The sequence below is a fragment of the Sparus aurata genome, chromosome 11 (genome assembly GCF_900880675.1).
Source record: "Sparus aurata chromosome 11, fSpaAur1.1, whole genome shotgun sequence".
In the NCBI taxonomy this organism is placed as follows: Eukaryota; Metazoa; Chordata; class Actinopteri; order Spariformes; family Sparidae; genus Sparus; species Sparus aurata.
The window spans coordinates 18,389,389-18,408,208 of NC_044197.1; the positions used below are offsets into that span (position 1 = coordinate 18,389,389).

Here is an 18,820-nt window from a genome sequence, read left to right on the forward strand (position 1 = left end):
GTATAAACAAAATAAAACGGTATGAAACTGAGTAGTCCTTTGAGACTAGTTTGTTTATTCCGTTTATTCAGGCATGAAAACAGAATTGTGTTTATTGAATTGATCAGACATAAGAAGAAAAAATTGCAATTAATGCAGATCTTTCACCTCTGATTAAAATGTCTTCCCCAAAACTACGATGTGCACCTTTAAAAACCCTCCTCCATCATCAAGGACCACTCCTCCAACACAGAACCATTTTTAAATGGTGGCAATAAATGTATTACTTTCAAATGAGCTCTCAGGGGTGAGATTAGCTACAGCACACAGTATTTTCGTCAGAGGTGTATCACAGGTGAGCCCCTCTCTTAAATATGCAGGCCCCTCCCACTAACCCGCATTGCCGTCGAAGCGCGAGGGTTCACGTGCGCTCATAACGGCCTGAGATGTAAACACACATCTGCCACTAACATGGGGGGGCGCACATTGATAAGATGCGACCCCGACGCGTTCCTTTCCAGTCTGGCGGAGTTTTGCGCGGATTCAGCTTCCACCTGTTTCTCTGCCGGCGCGGACAAACTTTGCGTCACCGTCGGCCTCGTCTGCTTATCTGCGCTGCTTCTGCTGCTCTCCTGCTGTCTGTAAGTAACGCTGGCTTCAGCACTTGTTCCACTAACTCAGTGGGAACGTTAAACTCTAACGTTGTAACTGTGTTAACTGTTCCAAGACTCGTGTACCAGAGGTGCAGGTTTGGGAGAGAGAGTCCGGATGAGACCGTCACTTTCCTGTACAGCCTTCTCGGCAGCCTGTGCAGCACAGGTGGAGCCTTTCTGTCCAGACAGCTGCACATTCAGGTAATTCAATTCAAATGATTTTGAATTCTCTGAATTCTGTTTGCAGACACTCATTTCTGCTCCCTCTTCCCTAGATTTTATTGGGTGCTGTTGCTGCTGCAATAGATGCAGTCCACTCCATTTCCTCCTGCTTCCTTGCGCTCCAATGCTACAACTCGAAGGCAGGTGAGTTTGGTGTAATGTCATATCTCGATAATACAAACCCCTTCATCAGGTGAATGTAAGCACAAGCCTGCTAGTATGAGCACCCGACAGGCCATAACTGTTCAGGCAAACCAGGAGACTTATCAGAGATGGCAAACAAATGAGCGGAGGGTGGTGTTGCGACAGTTTCCAGCTGCCGAACTGTCCTTGTGTTTGTGTCGTCTCCCTCAGAAAGGAGGCTGAGGATGATGAGGAGGCGGAGGAGGCAGCGCCAGCTTCTTGCAGTGTGTGTGCTGATGGTGGTTGCAGGTGGTTTTCTAAAGTCCAGGGTCACCCAGAGCCCAGCAGACAGGCCTCTCGGCGGGAGGAGACTGCTGCACGAGATCCTCGAAGTAAGACACACATCTGTGGCAGGTTGCAGTCGTTTGATTATATGCCTCACTTTAGTTCAATAGACAAATACTGTTACATTCCATGGGTAGAGATTTGTGGAGTGTACTGAAACAGTTTGCTTCTATATGTACTTAATTCACACTGAACAAAATATTATCGATGGGCATTCGTGTTCTTCATGCTCCAAAATATTGCTGTTTTTGACAGGATCCTTGGAAAGATCTCAAGTGACACCAATTTTGCCTGCTCACCACCGGCTCCCCGTCACATACACAATCCAGTTCAAAGAGCTTATGACCACTGACAGAGCTCTGCACATTGAGGTCGTGGTTACTAGACTTCATTTGACTTCAGGGATGAGATCACATGGAAATTAAAATCCAGTCATCTATGTTTTCCACTCACCCTCACGCTCATGCTGATGGAAAGTCTGGTGAAGTTTCGTAGCCCACAAAACAAGTTGAGCATCAAAGCAAAAAAGAGTTGCAGCACTCTCCTAAATGGCTGAAGTAGACGAGGACTTGTTTTAAAATGTAAAAAAAAAAAAAGATCAACTGATTAGGGGTGTGCCAAAATATCGATACTACGATATATCGCGATATTTCGTCTTGAGGTACGTTATCAATACACTGGTGCCAAATATCGATATTTAAAAATATATATATATTTAAAAAATATATATATATTATATTTATTTTAGAATATTGTTTGGGGGGGGCCCACCACCACCACCCCTCCTCGGAGGACAGCTTTATCGTTATTCAAACATAGGTATACAACCAAATAAAATTTAAAAAAATGGTTTAAGTAGCTCTGAAACCCACACATATAGATATTTAATGATAGTTGTAGTCAGTGTGTGTGTTAAGAAGACACACTGTGCAATATACTCTTTGTTTACTTGGCTGTCATTCATGCGAAATTGATTGACAATGTTTTGTAATTCCTTTGAAATGGATTCAGTGCAGTCAATAAATTCTGAATTTCTTCATTGACACAGATATCGTGATGTGTCGTGGATGAAATTTCTTGCAATATATCGATTATTGCAGAATCGCTGTATCGTGATATTATCATTATCATGGGAAAAATATCGTGATAGTATCGTATCGCGAGGTACCTGGTGATACCCAGCCCTACAGCTGATAGAAAACAGAAAATGGCTCCATACAGCTTGTTTGACTTTTGAAAAGACAATACAATGTTTTATGTTTGCTTAGGCATTATTGCGTCTGAGAAACACATGGTGATGTCTCTGCTTTCATAAGATGCTGTTTTAATAAAGTAACTTGGTTACATTGATCCAATATATTAAGCCCCTGCTGTGTATTGTATCTGACATTACAACAACTTAAAGCTGTTCTTTTGACAGGACAACACTGAAATCCTGGGTTACACACTCGGACTGCTGTCCTTTGTCATCTCCTGTACCTCCAGGTTCCCTGCGCTCCGCAGAGCAGTAAGTGACAAACAACACATGCGTGATTTAGTGACAGAATCACTTCTTGTTGCTTTAAGTGGCTCTTAAGGGAGTTGGATTTAATATTTCCCTTTAGCACAGAGGACAGATGTTGACCCTGGTCGCCACTTCCTCTGGCCTGCTGTGCTCACTGGCTGGTGCCCTCTTCGCTGCTGCCATACTCCTCTACGACACTCGGTTGGAGTTCCTTCTGGGGGTCATGCCGTGGCTGCTGTCAGCAATATGCTGTGTTACCCTGGACCTTCTTGTATCCTTGAATAGGGCAGTGTGGTCGCATCTAATGAACTCTTTGTGCATTTATAGCATAATAGTAATCCAGCCTATGAAATCCTGACTAGCTTCTCCTTGAGAAAAGTTCTCTGGAGTTTGGTTTAAGTTTTATAGAAGCAGCAGCAGCTGTGAGGGACACCACGAGTTCGAGGGCACCTCAGATAGAAACCCAAATGTCATGATACAAGATTCGCTCTCGTGAATCTGCTGCTGCTCGTAATGTTTGATTTCTTGGAAATAATATTGCAGCACAGTCTGATTTCAACTGTGTCTTGAATGTATGTGAATTGTACAGATTTTCACACAGGTGTCGATCTGTTGACCTTTAAACCAACACCGTCAGATTCTTGTCATCCACTGGTGGAAGAGAGGAACCAGACAGCGGCTAACCACTCTACCTCCAGACACCGAGAGCCTTCTACGTGGCTCACGCATGCCATCTGAGGATAAAGCTGTCATGAAGAGACTGAGTAAACAGAAAGTTCACTCATCAGCACAGGCAAAGGTTAGTTTCAGGTCCTCTTTGTTTTCCTAAACCAGAGGAACCAAGATTACTCCTCACATCTCTTGGTGTTAAAGACATCTCGTAAGACTCCTTGAGCTAATGAAGTGATTGTTTTATATTTAACACCAGCAATATTGGAATTTTAACTTACTGTGCATGAAAGTAAAAGTAAAACGGTATGCAGACCTTCCTCTACAAGATTTTATTATTTTTTTCACAAGTTGAATACTGCCTTTTCACTTTTGTCCATTCTGCTATTCAACCTTTTCTTCCAAGTCAAAAAACATCCAAAAGACGACTGAGATGGGCCGTTACATGGATGTCAATATTCAACCTGCAGGAAAAGTAAATTAAAAAAACTGCTCAACACGTTTTCTTCATCTTAATCAGTGGTGATTACTGTAGTGGAATATGTATGTATGTTTTTCCAAGGAGGAGATGGGAGACCAACTTCTTACTGGGAAGGTGCGAGTGATCAGAGTTAACAGTTTCTACTCATCAGATACATCCTGTGATTCTTCAGTAGTCAGCTCTGATCTGGAGGTGGGTTGGATTATTTAAAAATGATAGTACAGTATTGTACTGCTTAACAGCATTGACAGCCTAAAAGAAGGCACATCTAAAAGATGTATCCGGTTAAATGAACTATGAATTTAGAATATTTTTGATTCTTTACATTGCTGCCAGACAGCCGTGTAATACAGTGTGGACGAAAGGAGCAACAAAAGCATTAGGGCACTTGCTTACAAAATGAATGGCACCAAGCTAATCATTCAGTTTCAATTCAAAATATACTCAAACTGTGGTTGGCAACCAAACCAAAAGATTATTTTCTAATCAACGCTCTGATTAACACCTTGATAAACTGGACGCGATATTTCACCTTTATTTGACTTCAAGTGTGTAGCAACAGTAATCTATCTGAATTCAGTTTGTATGTGCTGTTGTCATGATATTGCATTGAAAAGCATTAAATTCACACATTTGAATAGACATTTATTTTGCAAACGTTATCATTTTGTCAGGAATAGCTTTGCATCTTTGAAATTGTGCACACTGAAAAGGTTCTGGACAGGGAGCTCGGACCCAATCCGATGATGAATAAAACTAAAAAAGTTTTACTTCTCTTGGTGTGCCACTAGGCGGAGACAGCGTGTTGACTGTGATTGTGTGAATGCATGTAAGAGGGTGTTGGACTGCTGTTGACCTGTGTTTTTATCACCCCGTGTGATCTGCTGTGATGACGAGAATCAGTTCCATTTACTGCCTTTTTATAGTGACTCATGTAACTGGTTTTCCCCGGCGCAACACAGCACTGAAGTTCATGATGAGGTGAAAGTCGAGACAGATTTTGGCTGATGAATGTTTGGCTCACTGAAGGGACTTGATTCTTTAACTATGACTGTGTTTCCCTGAGTGTAGTGTGCCCTGCAGCTCGTTCTGGATATATTCAGGCTTTAGTTTCACTAAAATTACAATTTCCTGGATGAATCAGCACCTCCATTAAATGGTTTAAACAGCTCTTCTGTCCTTCTCTCTATTTCTGAGCTGAAGCTACCGCAAGTATCTCTAGATCTTTATACCTCGTACGATCGGCTGTCCCTGTGAGATTAGATTAAAGTGATTAAATGCAATTTGAGGAAGAAGTAACACTCAGGACAGTGTTTGAGCTGCTGCAAACCTAGCGCTGTGCCTTTCACATGTGACTCTGAGGGAAGTAAGTGAGACAGCTGTCAGAGGTTCTTCTCAGAAGAAAACAGTCAGCATATTCTTTGGGGATTGATGATTCAAACTCTATAGAGAAAGCCCTGTGTGTGTGTGTGAATGAAGGGTTGCGGGTAAAAGTGTATGGAGCGGTGAGGAGCAGGGTTTGATTTAAAGTGAAGTGGAACGTCGCTTCATTCTGCAGCATACATACTGTGCCTAGAATTAAAGGTTGGGTACAAAGCAAAAACTAGTCTTGTTTTGGAGGTCAGTTCACATCTATAATAGCATAGTTTGAGCTTGCAGGGAGAATGAAATTACAAGCTTTTTCCTTTTTCTGGCCCTGACACTCGCAGCCACAAGAGAAACTCCCTTTAGCTGTGCTGCTGTAGAAAGCCACGCTATGGAGGATGTCATTTACTCAGAAACAAAGGCAAATGGTGTGGGTGCAAACAATTGTAGCTTGATACTGTTCACCAAACAGGAAAAAGCAAATGATGTGACTGGCCTTAGACAGCCCAGTATGTGTGTTAGAGTCAGAGGGCCCTGACAAAGTCTTCAAAATGTATTCTGTGTGTGTGTGTTTTAAGTGGTAAAGCCTTAGACTTTATTAGGCTGTGTGAAAACTCTTCCTCAATAACTTAACCCAACCTCAACTCTCATTGGTCGGTGGAGCTCAGAACGCTACAGAAGCTTCCAAATATTCAGCGTTTTGGGGGCAGCTGAGATTAGTCTGCGAGTCTGTGAGGCCAAATCTGTAAACTCCTGATAATAACAGCTAATCTATCTGCTGCTTAGCACTCGACAAATCTCTCGTCTGTAGTCTGTCTATACAAAAACAACAACAGCAGGTAAATTCATTGATAAATTCCTCAGTTTCTTTCCACATGCTAGTTAGAATTAACATAAGCTGTTTACTTGGTGATCGAATAGAAAGATGGTTTCCACCAGTGTTTAATGTTTAATCTTCAATCTTCAGTACACATTGACTGCTCATTTTAAACTATAACTTTGTGTTCGGTTCAGTTAAATCCAGAGATTACCCAACTGTTAAATGTTTTAAATCAAATGAAAACGGAAGGAGGGCAAGGACAAGCTCAGGACCCAGGAGTGAGCAATGTTAGACACATTTACAATTTAATTTTGCCTGCTTTACATTATGAAGCCACACGGTATTCTGCATAAACTAGGCTGCGAGAGTTCCCTGCAGCCAGCAACTTGAATTGTCTATTGTGCTCAGTGTTTCTTGCACATTTCTGCTGAGTGCCTGGTCTTTGCTGGGGTGAGACTGAGGTGGAGGTGAAGGGGGTGGTGGGGGGGAGGCCTGAGAGGTACAGTGAGGGGTGGAATTGTTTGTGATTTGCCTTGTGGCCCAATTGTTCTGCTGTAAAGGATCTTTGATTAAAGACCAGCACTGGGTTGGGCCAGTCTGCTTAGGAAGTAGTGCAAAATGGTTGCCTTGTCTATAGGGGGCCAGTGTTACCCCTCTGCTATTTTGGGAGATGTTTATGGTCTCACTTGTGTGATGCCTGCTGGCCAGGACTTAACTCTAAACCTTCTGCATGCTTGGCATTTAGCTGATTCTCTTACACAACATAAGTAAAAAAAAAAAATAAAAAAAAAAACTTAATTTACACTGTAGGAAAAAGAAATGCATTAGAAAAAATAATGAAAACAAGGTGTTTCTTCATCCTTTTCTGATTCATTTCATAAGGGAGTAAGTTTTTGACGAGTTGGGAATAAGACTTGAAAGTCATCTTTTCTTACAAATAACACCTTATACAAGTTATTTTCAGAACAGTTTAGAACTTGAGTTCTTCTAACCTGAAGTCTTTTTGACTGCAATGATATGTTGATTGAAGTTAAATGGATTTATTAAAGCCCTGGTTACAATTGTTATTATTTACAGTGACAAAGTCAGGTAAACAAGATGTTTTAGGTGGACTAGTTTACTTGACTAGAAAAGTGTATTTTTCTTGAATCTTTTTAATAATTATTGCTTGGTTTATAAAGATTTGGTGATTTTTTTTATTTCTTTATTTCTTTATTTTTTTTGCAGTGCAACTCAACGTAATCTGGGCTGCATAACATAAAAATAGAAAGTTGTCACCTTGCTTGATCATTTCTGGAGCGTAGGAATATTCTGTTATTTCTCTCTCTGAGGTCCTGATCCCTATCCCAATTCAAAAGTGGTTAATTGATATGGTAGAGTTGCTCAAATGAAGTGCACTACAGCCGCTATGAGACATTTCATCAATTGGGCAAATCACCCCAAAACATGCTTCTCTTGAGGTTTTAATGTCTTCTTTTATAAAAGATTGATTTTAAGAATTGTAGATATGACATCATAATCCTTCACTGTAATTCTCCATTATAATATCTTGACTTGTCCATATTTTCCAGTGGGACTTTGAAGAGACAAATACCAGGTGGTGTGACCCAGCAGCAAAGCAACCATTTCCACCACAGGGGTGGCCAACAAAACCCAAAACGTTTAACTTCTGCATTTGTGCCATGTCTGGACTCAATGAGAAAACTGTGTCTGGAACAGAAGAGGGTGAAAGTGTCTCCTCTGCAGGCCGAGCAAAATAAAAAAGAAAATTGGCTCTCAATAAGTAACAGGATATACTTCTGGTGCTTTAATGTGTGGGGTAATTAAAAATTGCAAACACTGACCTGTTATCTGTGTTTTACTGCAATGTTTTACAGTTTAGCTAATGTTTATGTAGCATATTGCATTTGTCTCAATACCTCTGCTGGCCAGTGTTGGCAAAATGGTGAAAACTGCATCCAACAGTGTTTGATGCTGTACAGGTTTGTCTCTAAGGTTGCCTTTATCAGTGCACAGAGGCAGCTGCAGCTACTGTCACACACTCTGTCCTGACTGCATTCATCAAGCACAACTTAACAGAAAGACCTCCCCTAATAAAACAATATTGCACCCCTGCTGCCTTGCAAGGTTATTAGGTCAATTCCTGTATTTTGCTAGTCGTCCCAGGTTATCAGGGCTGGACTGGGAAAAGGGCGGCCGAGCAGATAAACACCAGACGAGACGACCGGGACTCCCTCCGTCCTCTCCATCATCTGTCCGACCTCTGTCCATCTGCCTGCTCCTTTGTTTAGACGATTATGCTCGAGCAACAGACCGGGGCATTTTTAACTGAAGGGACTTCCTAGAACCTGATAATGGAACAATACACAGATTAGAGCAACATTTTGAAGCACATTTTACTCCTCCCTGTTACATTTCCTCGAGTGACATGTTGTCTGAGACAAATGACTGGGAAACAATTAATGAAGTGGAACAAAGCAATTACTAGTATCAGCAGGAGAAATGAATATAGCTTAACACCTTGTTTGTCCTGTAAACATTACATGACAGCCTGGACTGGGAGCTAATTTAAAGAAAAAGTATATAAAAGTGTTTTAGTATCACAACATCGTACTTACATATGATCTTGTGTAATTTCTTCTATAAAGTATCAGTTCTCAACCTTTTAAACTGAAAAGAAATCACTTTCCAAATGTTTTATTATTTTTCTGCATACAATTGTCCTATCATGAAATCCCCCTTAATGTCTTAATGATGTTTGATATTGTATTATATAAAGATAATATTGTATTTGGGACAGGACTAACCCGAACCCACAATGAAAGCCTTTCGATGAAAAGCCATTTATTTCACACCAGGATTCCCCCCCCCCCCCCCCAGGAAAAGTGTTTAGCTGTGCTTGTACACCACACAGATCCTGATGCATCTCATTTCATGATTAATTTAGTTTATTTACAGCTGAAACAGACAGCATTTCTCTGTGGCATTACTGTTGGCGCCGCTGTCATTAAGAGCGTCGGTAACTGGTAGTGACCTGGCTACTGTTCAAAGCGAAAAAAACAGTTTGACCTAGAAACCCCAATTTCAGTGCTATGAAAAGGCAGACTCAAAAAACGGGTTGTACAAATAGGTAGGTAGGTTTTTTCACTTACTGATCTAGTAGAAAGAATGATGTATTTGAACTGTCTCATGTCCCAGTGGTAAGGGGGAACACGTGTCTACGTGGGAACAGATTTTGATTCTTCTTCACCCTCTTCTGCCTCCTCCATCGGCGGAGATATTTTTCTTTTGCAGTCTAGAGTTTCCACAGTTATTCCAGTTGTTCCACTGTTATCTGGGGATGGTGACCGGGGAAAACGATGCCTCTTCCTGTTTTGGCTGTGCAATGGCAGACTCGCTACCTTTGTGCCATGATGCGACCTTCATTTTTGCGGGAAAGATCGAGCGCGAACAGAATTGTTTATACAGAGCCAATCTACATGTGCGCGTTTTTCTACAGCCATCTCACTGTGCAATCAGTAATTACTTCTGAATGATAAAGTTAAAGCAGAATAATTGTCAATAGCCACTTGAAGTCAATGATGCTGATAGGTAGGAATGTAATCCCATTTGTGAATCTTCGTAAAGAGGGCTGAAAGCTGAAATCCTGAATAATATCAACCACTACATACATCGTGGGAGTTTAACTGGAGCCTGTGCAAAATACGTGTCTTTTTATCTGTTTGGTTCGTGTAAACCGGCAAAGAACTTCAATTATCCATTTTGAGAGTTGATGAGACCACACGTTACTGTTTTTGCCAACAGATCCAGTTTACAAAAGGAAAAATGATGGGTTTGCGCTCTATTAATGCCCTTTGATGTCATGACAAATGCTGAGCTAGCATTGCTCCATCTCTGGGCCTCATCGCTGTCCCTTCTGAGAGTGGGACAAAGGAAAACAAACTTTGTGTCCTGTATAAAAAGGTGGAATTCTGTTTGCAGAAGTGATGAAGAGAACGGATTAGCACATCTGAAGCCGTGGTGGGGAACAGGCCTGGCTGTTTTTCTTGGCCCATACGTCAGTGATCGCTCCACTGCAGAGGACGTGGAAGACGCTGGATGATTTGAGCCTGCAGGACATTTTGTTCACCTTGCGTATTGGTCAGAAAGGGAGGAGGGACATGAAATCATGAAGAGTTGCTATGAATTTGTGAAGAATAAATCAGAAACCAAGTACTGATTAATAAATACCTTGTTGTTACTGAGTAACTCTGAATAAGAGATTATATAAGAGTGATTTGCTTGAGAACTTGCTAAAGGGGGACTGGAAGGATCAGTTTTCTTGTCATCAGTGGAAACAGTCTGAGAAAACGGTTGATGGTGCCTAGCCCCATTTCACACAGACATGGTTAATCTAAGCTCAGGGCTTCACAGTGCATGTCTACTACCTGTAGCTAATGTTTACAATTAGAAATGCTATGTGACCACTCTGTTTACCTTAGCCCTGTTTCACTCTGGCACCTTCTAGCCCTGTGTTCAGTCGATTTTCAGAAAAAAAAGAAAAAAAACCCACCACAAAATCGAGCAGCTCTGGAGCACAGCCGGCAAGCTGTAGGCTAAAGGCTGGGAAAGCTTTGGAGTGTGCCATTGTGCCCGTGTGAACGTCCTGGGGCTAACAGCTTTCTTAGTCTGGGGCTGAGAGGGTTCGAAGAATGCTTTTTAGCCCCAGTGCCATGGGAAAAAAACATTTTTCTTTCTCCTATGGCTCTGGAAAAACTTTTTAAAGTAAAAAGAAACTAGAAACACACTCAGTAGAGCACATACCTCCATGAAGACCCAACAGACCGCTTTCTTACTCACTCATACCAGCCTTCTAAAGCAACATTTCTCTGAGAAATGAATGAAAATGTCACAAAGTCACACTCTCTTGCAATGTTAAGTGAGAAAAAGTTCCTGGATCATCCGAGTTTCATGGAAATCCATTCAGTAGTTTCTGTGTAATCCTACTGACAAACCAACCCACAAACAGACATGTGTGAAAACATAACCTCCATGTTGGAGATAGTAAGCGTTACGATGATGTCTCAGGTTGGACAGGCGATTTTAAATTTCTTAGAGAAAGTCTGAACTCCAAATGTAGAACATGTAGATTGAACATGTGGGCACCTAGCGATCTGATTTGATTTGGGTGTTGTGTCTTGCGAATGGGGGGCTGTGTTTGGGTTTGTGCACCTTTAATTTGGGGGAGGACTATTGAGTCTGATGATGTCTCCACTGTGATGTCAATGTATTGCGATACTAGATGTTGGTGGGTTAACATGCCGGAATGTCTTATTTGTTGTAAATCTATGTGTCTGAATAATTTCAAGAGGGATGGGTCATGTCAATGTAAAATATTCATTCATTCACTCATACTGTACAACCGGAGTGACAACACACATCTTCAATCTTGAATCCTGTAATCCCTCAATAAGTGGTAATAATTTATGCAAATGCGAATATGTTTGATTTCTGTAGTTTAAACAGACTAGCAAACTTAGGCGGGGAACACCTGTTAGGTTTAAATCTGTTAAGAAATGAGACAAGGACACGGAGATTGTCTTTCTAGGCAAAGGGGAAGAGCAGAAGTCAGCACACAAAGTCTGGGCTTCCGAGTTCCATTGAGCTGCTCTCCCCAAGCATCTTTTATTCACCTACAATAGGGCGTAAGCGTATATGATTGGCTCTTTGACAGTACATATGAGTCATACAGTTGTTATGCATGATGGAGAAGTACACGTACACACTTTCGGACCTACGGCCTTCAGCGTATATCCTTCACACAAACATTCTTATGATGTCCACCAAATGTTATTCACACAAGATGCCATTCGAGGCCTTGTGGTCCCGCCGGAGGGTGAGTGTGTTTCTTCACAGTACTTTTCCGGGAGCTCGGTACACTTCCACAAACATATAAAGGAAGACAAGCAGGTTATATCAATCCAATGCAAGAAACTGATAATATAAGCATAATTTTTCCAACACACCACACCAGGAAACAAATTTGAATCACTTGTAAATTTGTAATGAGTCAATAAAAAACTGTTCCTCATAAAGTACTATTTTTCTCCCTGCATCATTACTTCATTAGTACCTCACCATCATGTGTTGTTTTGTGGTCACCCAAGGATGTGACACATGAGAGTGAATCAGTCTTTTGTACTTTTATTTTTTTTTGGATGACTGTGTTAGATGTGTTATAGAAGGACAAGCTTTTTTTTTTTTTTTTTTTCATTTTTCATGAACTTCATTGAAAAACAATCAAACATATCAGACATGTGCAACATATAATGGAACAGAAAAATTAGAAAAACAGGAAGTTCATTACTCGTTGAAAAGATCATTGTACAGCTTAACGGCTATAGCCTATAAAGTTAGAGGAAAATTGGGGTAATTCACATTTGTGTATATGAACTTTACCACACAGAATTAATATGTACATAAAAAAGTGCCAATGTCTTTGTGTACAAAGAACATTGTGACATTTTTTACACTTAATTTTTGTATCCTCATTATTTTACACGATATATAATTTTCAAGACGAGTCCAGAAAGTGATCGAGTGTATACAAAAGTAAAGTGAAGATTCTGGTTCATCATTACAAAAGTGGCATTTGTTTGTCAGTGTCTAAACATTTAGAGAAATACAGATCTGTTTGATATACATTGTGTAAAATCTTACTTATACTAATCTTATGAGTGACACAATAGCCCGGTGGCAATAACGAGGACCTCTCTGTAAAGATGCTTTGCCAAAGTATAGCATAAGCGCGCGCTATTCACCTTGCGTAGTCCAACCCCCCGTGATGTCACAATACGTCACTTCCGGCCGTCAGAGAGCCAGTTCAGGCCAGTTCACCGCTGCTGTAGTACTCAGTCTGTCCCACTGAGCTGTCAACATACAGCAACCATTCACTCAGCCTGTCTGTTGCGACAGCAAACCTAGTCCAAACCTAGTCCGCGTTTCTCTTCAACGACGTTTTCCTTCAGATAACAGCTACTCTCGTCTCACTATGACTCGAAGGTGATCTTCAGAGTATCCAGGTGGTTCTGGGTGAGTGTCCTCCTCTGAAATATGTTTGCGGTTTGCCTACATTGCTGTCATCATCACCCATGTGTCAGTTGCTACCGAGCGGGGCTAAGGCTAACGTTAGCTAGCTGATGCGTGTACGGAAAACTGGTCTGGGTTGCTATCGAAACGCTGTTTCGCTTCAATAGTGTCTGGAAGCGAAAGCAAGACCAGCAGTTGGGGACACATGGACGTTGTTATTTAAGCTAGTCACCAACAAGCTGGCTATCAATGGAGCTTTGCTAGCGTTAGCCCGCTAGCCAACAACCCGCGACGTCTTCTCGTTTTACCGATGGAGCACTTCCCTGACCGCCCGGGGCTTGTAGCCATGATTCATGGTCAGCAAATGGACATTTATCATCAGCGACTGTGTTAAGGGATATTGTGAACTTTACCCAGTACCAACTAAGCCAAAGAAAACCTATATCATGTCAAAATTTAGACCCATGGCACATGACAAATGTGAGATTTTGTCTGTGGCTTAAGACATTGCGTTAGTTTTCTTTCGTTGGAGTAACTTTTCATTTAGTGTAGCCAGTCATTTCATTATTATTATGGAAAGCTGCATGTAAACCATTTGGTTAACACGCCTCCTCTCTGTTCGCTTTGCCGTATTCCTCTTAAACACCTGTCACTCTGGTAAGATCACTAGCAGCAGTCAGGATGTTCGTTGCAAGCCAGTTAAATGAAATCACCGCCTGACTGTCATAATACATCCACTTAATACAGCTTCCATGTCTTCAGTGAATGACAACATGTGCTTGAAATATCTTTTGCAAAACAAATAGCTGTTTCAGTTGCAAAAACTATGCCCTTGTTTGGTTATTTTGCAACACTGAATTTCAGTGGATGTCTTTAGCCGGTTTTTCGATCAATTCATGCGCATTCATCGATGAAAGTACAAACAATCTGTCAACCTGTGACATAATTTAAAGGTGAACTGTGTAATTTTGAGGACACATTTTAATCAGAAGAGAAAGATCTTCATTGACGGATTTTCTTTTGTTAATGCCTAAACAAACTCTCTTCTAAATAAATAAAAAGACCATAATGGTCAACAGTTTAACTCTGATGACTTGTTTTTATATTTGGTGGACGCCGCCCCCTTTCTAGCTTGACACAGTGTTCTGGGGACCTTATTTTCCTCTGAGAACAGCTTGTTTATTCAGTTATGGATAAAATAAGTATGTCTCAGTTTGTATATTACCTCATTAATGTTATCTATTGAAATGTATTCCCCAAAACTGCATAGTTCCCCTTTTTAAAGGCATTAAGGAGAAAACAATAGTGTGTTCAAAAGCTAAAATCTAAAGTGTGTTGACCCAGCTCATTGCAAGATTGAAGTAAAACTGAATTAATTCATTCAGACACATATTCCATACCCTGATGACAGAAGCCACCATGCAAGGTGCCGAAATGCTCATTACGAGCAGTTCTGACTTCAGTATCATCCACAAGGAAACTTTGACATGTAGCCCATGGAATTTGAATTCAATTATACTTGTGATAAATACTGAAAAAATCTAACCAAATAGAAAATGAATTACTTTTTGAATTACTTTTATTCCTTAAATTCTCCTCAATCAAAAATGTATTCCTTCTACATCATTTTTCAACGAGTCAACAAGCATTCACCTGTGTCTTTTCAAAAGTCTTTAACTTTCAAGTGCAGGTTGAATCTCAAGCCATTTATTTTTTCTGTCAAGTTGCTAGTCATCAAACCAGTGACTTGAGTGGACTCAAGTCCACATCTCTGGTATAAAGTAGAGCTACATTTTGGCTTGTGTACAGGCCTGCCACTAATTCTCAATTTGATTGAGGCCTGGACTCTCACTTGCCCATCACACTTTATTTCAGAATCCCTTACAAGCCCTCTGGCTAACAGTAGCCAGGACATCATGTTAGTTATTTTGAACTGTGGTTTTATTTCTGACAGTCTACCCTACAGCTGCAACTGGTGAAGCACCAGGATGAGAGCTGTTGTTTGCACAATTTGTCTGATCCTTCACAGTAGCTTCCTTCGGTTGCCTTCAGAGAGACTCTAGGCCTCCTCGCGACTTCCATTCAATGCAAAATACTTTATTTGTCATTGGGGGGGGGCAATTAAAGGCACGTGGAGTAGTTGTACACAGACACAAACAAGTCTGCTTGTTAAGTGCAAATGTGCAGTCCAATGATTTTAGAGCAGACTTTGGCTGTGCTCTGGAGGCGTGGCCTGTTTTGCAGACTTCTCAAGTGGAACCAGCAGGTGATGGAGAATGTGATGACACTTTCTGTGAAGTCTAATAAAATGTCCAAAGAATGTTCTCATTTACCCCAAAAATGTTCCTTTAGAGCTTTCTCAGGAGATACTGCCACTGCTGGCATCTCCTGAGGATTTCCTCAGTGTTGAAGGCAAATTTGAACGTACTGTCAAAAGTTGTGCCGAGGTATTTGTACTCCTCCACAATCTCTACATTGCTTCCGTGGATTGCGCTGACAGCAGCTTCAGCCAGCTCACTCTGCTTGCTAGAAAAGGTCACCACCATCTCTTTGGTCTTCTCTGTGTATAACTCCATGGCCGATTTATCACATCATTCCAACTGTGTCATCAGCGTACTTTACCAGATGGCAGTCTGGATCGGTGGACCTGCAGTCATCTGTGTAAACGATGAAGAGCAGAGGTGAGTGGACACAGCCCTGAGGGGGAGCCTTTAGAGGTGACCGAGACATTGAAGAAAGTGTTATTGACCAGCACCCTCTGTGATCTGTTGGTCAGGAAGTCTGTAATCCACAGGATCTGTCAGGATCCAGTTTCTCTGCTAGGATGTGTGGCTGTAGGGCGTTGAATGCAGAGGAGAAGTCTGCAAACAGTAGTCTGTTGTAAACCAGAACGAGAAACTGCTGTGGGAACTCTCTGGGAAGGTAGAACGGGCAGGAGAGATGGCAAGAAGCTCAATGTCAGTGTTGCACAGCTCCTCTCTGACGATGACTGTTGAGCTCCAGTGTGTGTTTACATAGAGACACACACCTCCGCCATGTTGTTTCCCGGTGAGCTCTGTGTCTCGGTCAAGCCTCATCAATGTGCAACATGTCATCACTTTACATAATTTTTTAACCAGGCCTCCGTAAATGCAAGAATGGTTGTATTTCTTCAGGAAACGTGTCTGTAGTAGTGCCTTGGTGGGGGTGAAGTGAAGCGAGCCGCAGCAGAAATTGTCTGGTGTAGGTGGCCCTCACAGCCAGTCGGGAAGATTGAGATCACTTTAGTCGGCTGAAATGACCTCCACAGACAGCCAGAAAAGCAGAAAAAGTGTCTAGAGAGGCCCTCAGATGTCCATGCTGAGATCAGTGTAATTTCCCGGGCAGCACGAAGTAATCCAGCAGTAGAAACAGAGACCAGAGAGCCGGCTGTGTAAACACAAACAAAGAACAAATGATAGTGAAGCCAGCGAAGATGCTCACGCAAGTTTGAAAATTTAAAAGAAGTTGGAAAAAAGGCCTTTTTTTTTAGCTGCCTTTGCGCTTGCTCGCTGTTGGCCTTCATACACAACACAGTTTTTTTGGAGTCTTGATACATATGCCACTTTGCCTTTCCATTTTATACTTTTTGTTTTCCTCAGTTGATTGGTATTACCTTGTCGCAGGTTTGTTTGGAATGATGCTTCGTCCACATTAGGGCTGCACGAAAAATCGTTAAAAAATCGCGATCTCAATTCACACATACACGCGATCTCATTTCTACACACAGTGATTCTAAAGCATTTTTAATCTCGAGCTGCATCACCGACAAATGCTCCTATTTTCCTCCCGGATTTTTGGAAGTCCCCCCAAACGCAGCCCTCATTGCAGCACTGCAGGCAACACCACAAATCTCTACAATCACCTTAAATGTCCGACCGTTCATTTTATAGCGCCTATATCAAAAGCCGGTGTTTCACAGACAGCTTTTTCCCCTGAAAACCATACCAGGCGTTGCCCTGGCCAGGGATTAAAGGTTGCCCTCTCATCTTGGAATCAATTTTTTTTTTTTTTTTTTACTTTTTTGAAAATCATTTCTCTTCCAATGATAGAACTACTACTATGCCTCTGCCAAAGCAATGTTTTTTTTTTTGTTTTTTTTTGTTGAAGTTCATCAGTACAATAAACATTTATTGAAAAAAATCGTGCCAGAGAATCGTGATCTCAATTCTAAGCAAAAAAATCGTGATTCACATTTTTTCCAGATTCGTGCAGACCTAGTCCACATGATGCAGACCTGTAGATAATTGACTTATCAGGCCACCCAGACACAGGTGTCTAATCTCACCTGCTCTCCCCTTGATTATACACAGATGATGTCCATTCAACTTTCAGCACCAGTTAATTATTAATTTAGTTGTCATAGTAAAGGGAATGGCTGCTTTATGAATACTTGTGTATTATATTTGTTGGTCTTTCTGATCCATTTGTGCAGAATTTTTTTACACTTCATTTAATAAAGAGTCTCTAGGTAGCTGTGCTCAAATTGTTTGTGGCTGCACATTGTCTGTGTGGATATAATTAATTTAGCCAGCTGCTGGCTGCTATTTGTTTACCCATGTTTCTGCTACGACATGGCTGGCATGCTCAAGCCACAAAAGGTTTCACTAAACACGGATCAGAGAGGGACTCAGCTTTTTATAGCTGTCACAGATCAATTTCAGAATGTCCTGATCAGTTTTAAGTTTTTCTCTGTAGCACAAATACAGGTTGTACAGATCACCTCAGGACAAATGTATTCATTGTCGATTCACTTTTCTGTTTATATTTTAACAGAGACCAGTGGTTCTCAGAGACAATGGGCTAAGTGGCACATGTCTTCTCTCCTGTCACAGTGAGGCTCTGGAAATAATTAGTTTGTGTGACGTTAATGAGAATGAGACCTCTGAGTTGAGAGGAGTGATGTTCACACAGTGTTTTGTTGCACATGAAGAAAAGTTTCCACTCACACAAATACATCTGCAGCCGTTGATCACACAATGTAGGATTCAGAGATGATATTCAGACTCTTCTATGTTAGTTTAACCCTGATGTCACAAATCATTTGGATGAGCTGGAAACATTGCCTGAATAACAAATTCAGTATCTCTATGCTGATTTCTTGGTCTATTCGTCATTTGTAGTGGGAAAATAAGAAGAATTGAGGATTGTTAGTAGGATATTTTATGCAATTTGAATGTGTGCCAATTGGGATTATGCCTTATTTGCCACGCAAAAGAGAAAAAAAATGGACTCAAAGTGTAGATAAAAGTTTGGGGATTGGTAATTCTTTTGAAAGAGGACATCATATGCTGAAATGTTGTTTGTGGTTTTGCTTTTTAGTTGATCATTTTCTATTGCAGGGGGATATACTCACAAAGAAGAAGCTGGTGTTTTCGCTCGGATGATTATCGGAGTAATTCCTGATTATTTTTTTTCATCTAACACACATAATCAATTATTCCCCTGATCAGTGCTACCACTTAGAGTAAGTGGCTCCGTCTTCTGTTGGAATTAAGTCTACTAATAAGAGATTAGCCAGACTAGTTTAAGATCTTTGTCCATGTGCTTTTTCCTGTGGTAACTTCACTCAG

The 18,820-nt window shown here is 41.1% G+C and overlaps 2 protein-coding genes across 3 annotated transcripts in view; both read left to right on the forward strand.

Annotated features, from left to right (window-relative positions):
- Nucleotides 1–357: 357 nt before the first annotated feature.
- Nucleotides 358–8,004, forward strand: tmem44 (transmembrane protein 44). Its single transcript, XM_030432597.1, has 10 exons — nt 358–620; nt 707–833; nt 908–998; nt 1,209–1,369; nt 2,743–2,829; nt 2,927–3,097; nt 3,464–3,625; nt 3,902–3,970; nt 4,058–4,168; nt 7,733–8,004. Exons 1-10 carry the CDS (start codon nt 451–453, stop codon nt 7,919–7,921), a joined length of 1,338 nt encoding a protein of 445 aa, XP_030288457.1. The 5' UTR covers nt 358–450; the 3' UTR covers nt 7,922–8,004.
- A 4,988-nt stretch (nt 8,005–12,992) lies between these two features.
- The window catches only part of atp13a3 (ATPase 13A3), a 53,516-nt gene continuing 47,688 nt past the window's right edge, over nt 12,993–18,820 (forward strand). The window contains exon 1 of one of the 2 annotated variants that reach the window (XM_030432999.1): nt 12,993–13,232. The gene's annotated coding sequence lies outside the window, so the exon portion shown is untranslated. The remainder of the gene's footprint in view (nt 13,233–18,820) is intronic. The other variant, XM_030432998.1, reaches the window with a different exon arrangement.

Coding starts and splice junctions, on each gene's coding strand:
- tmem44 (XM_030432597.1), top strand. CDS start 451: ATGGGGGGGCGCACATTGATAAGATGCGACCCCGACGCGTTCCTTTCC. Junction 621..706: donor CTGCTGCTCTCCTGCTGTCT/GTAAGTAACGCT, acceptor AACTGTTCCAAG/ACTCGTGTACCAGAGGTGCA. Junction 2,830..2,926: donor TCCCTGCGCTCCGCAGAGCA/GTAAGTGACAAA, acceptor ATTTCCCTTTAG/CACAGAGGACAGATGTTGAC.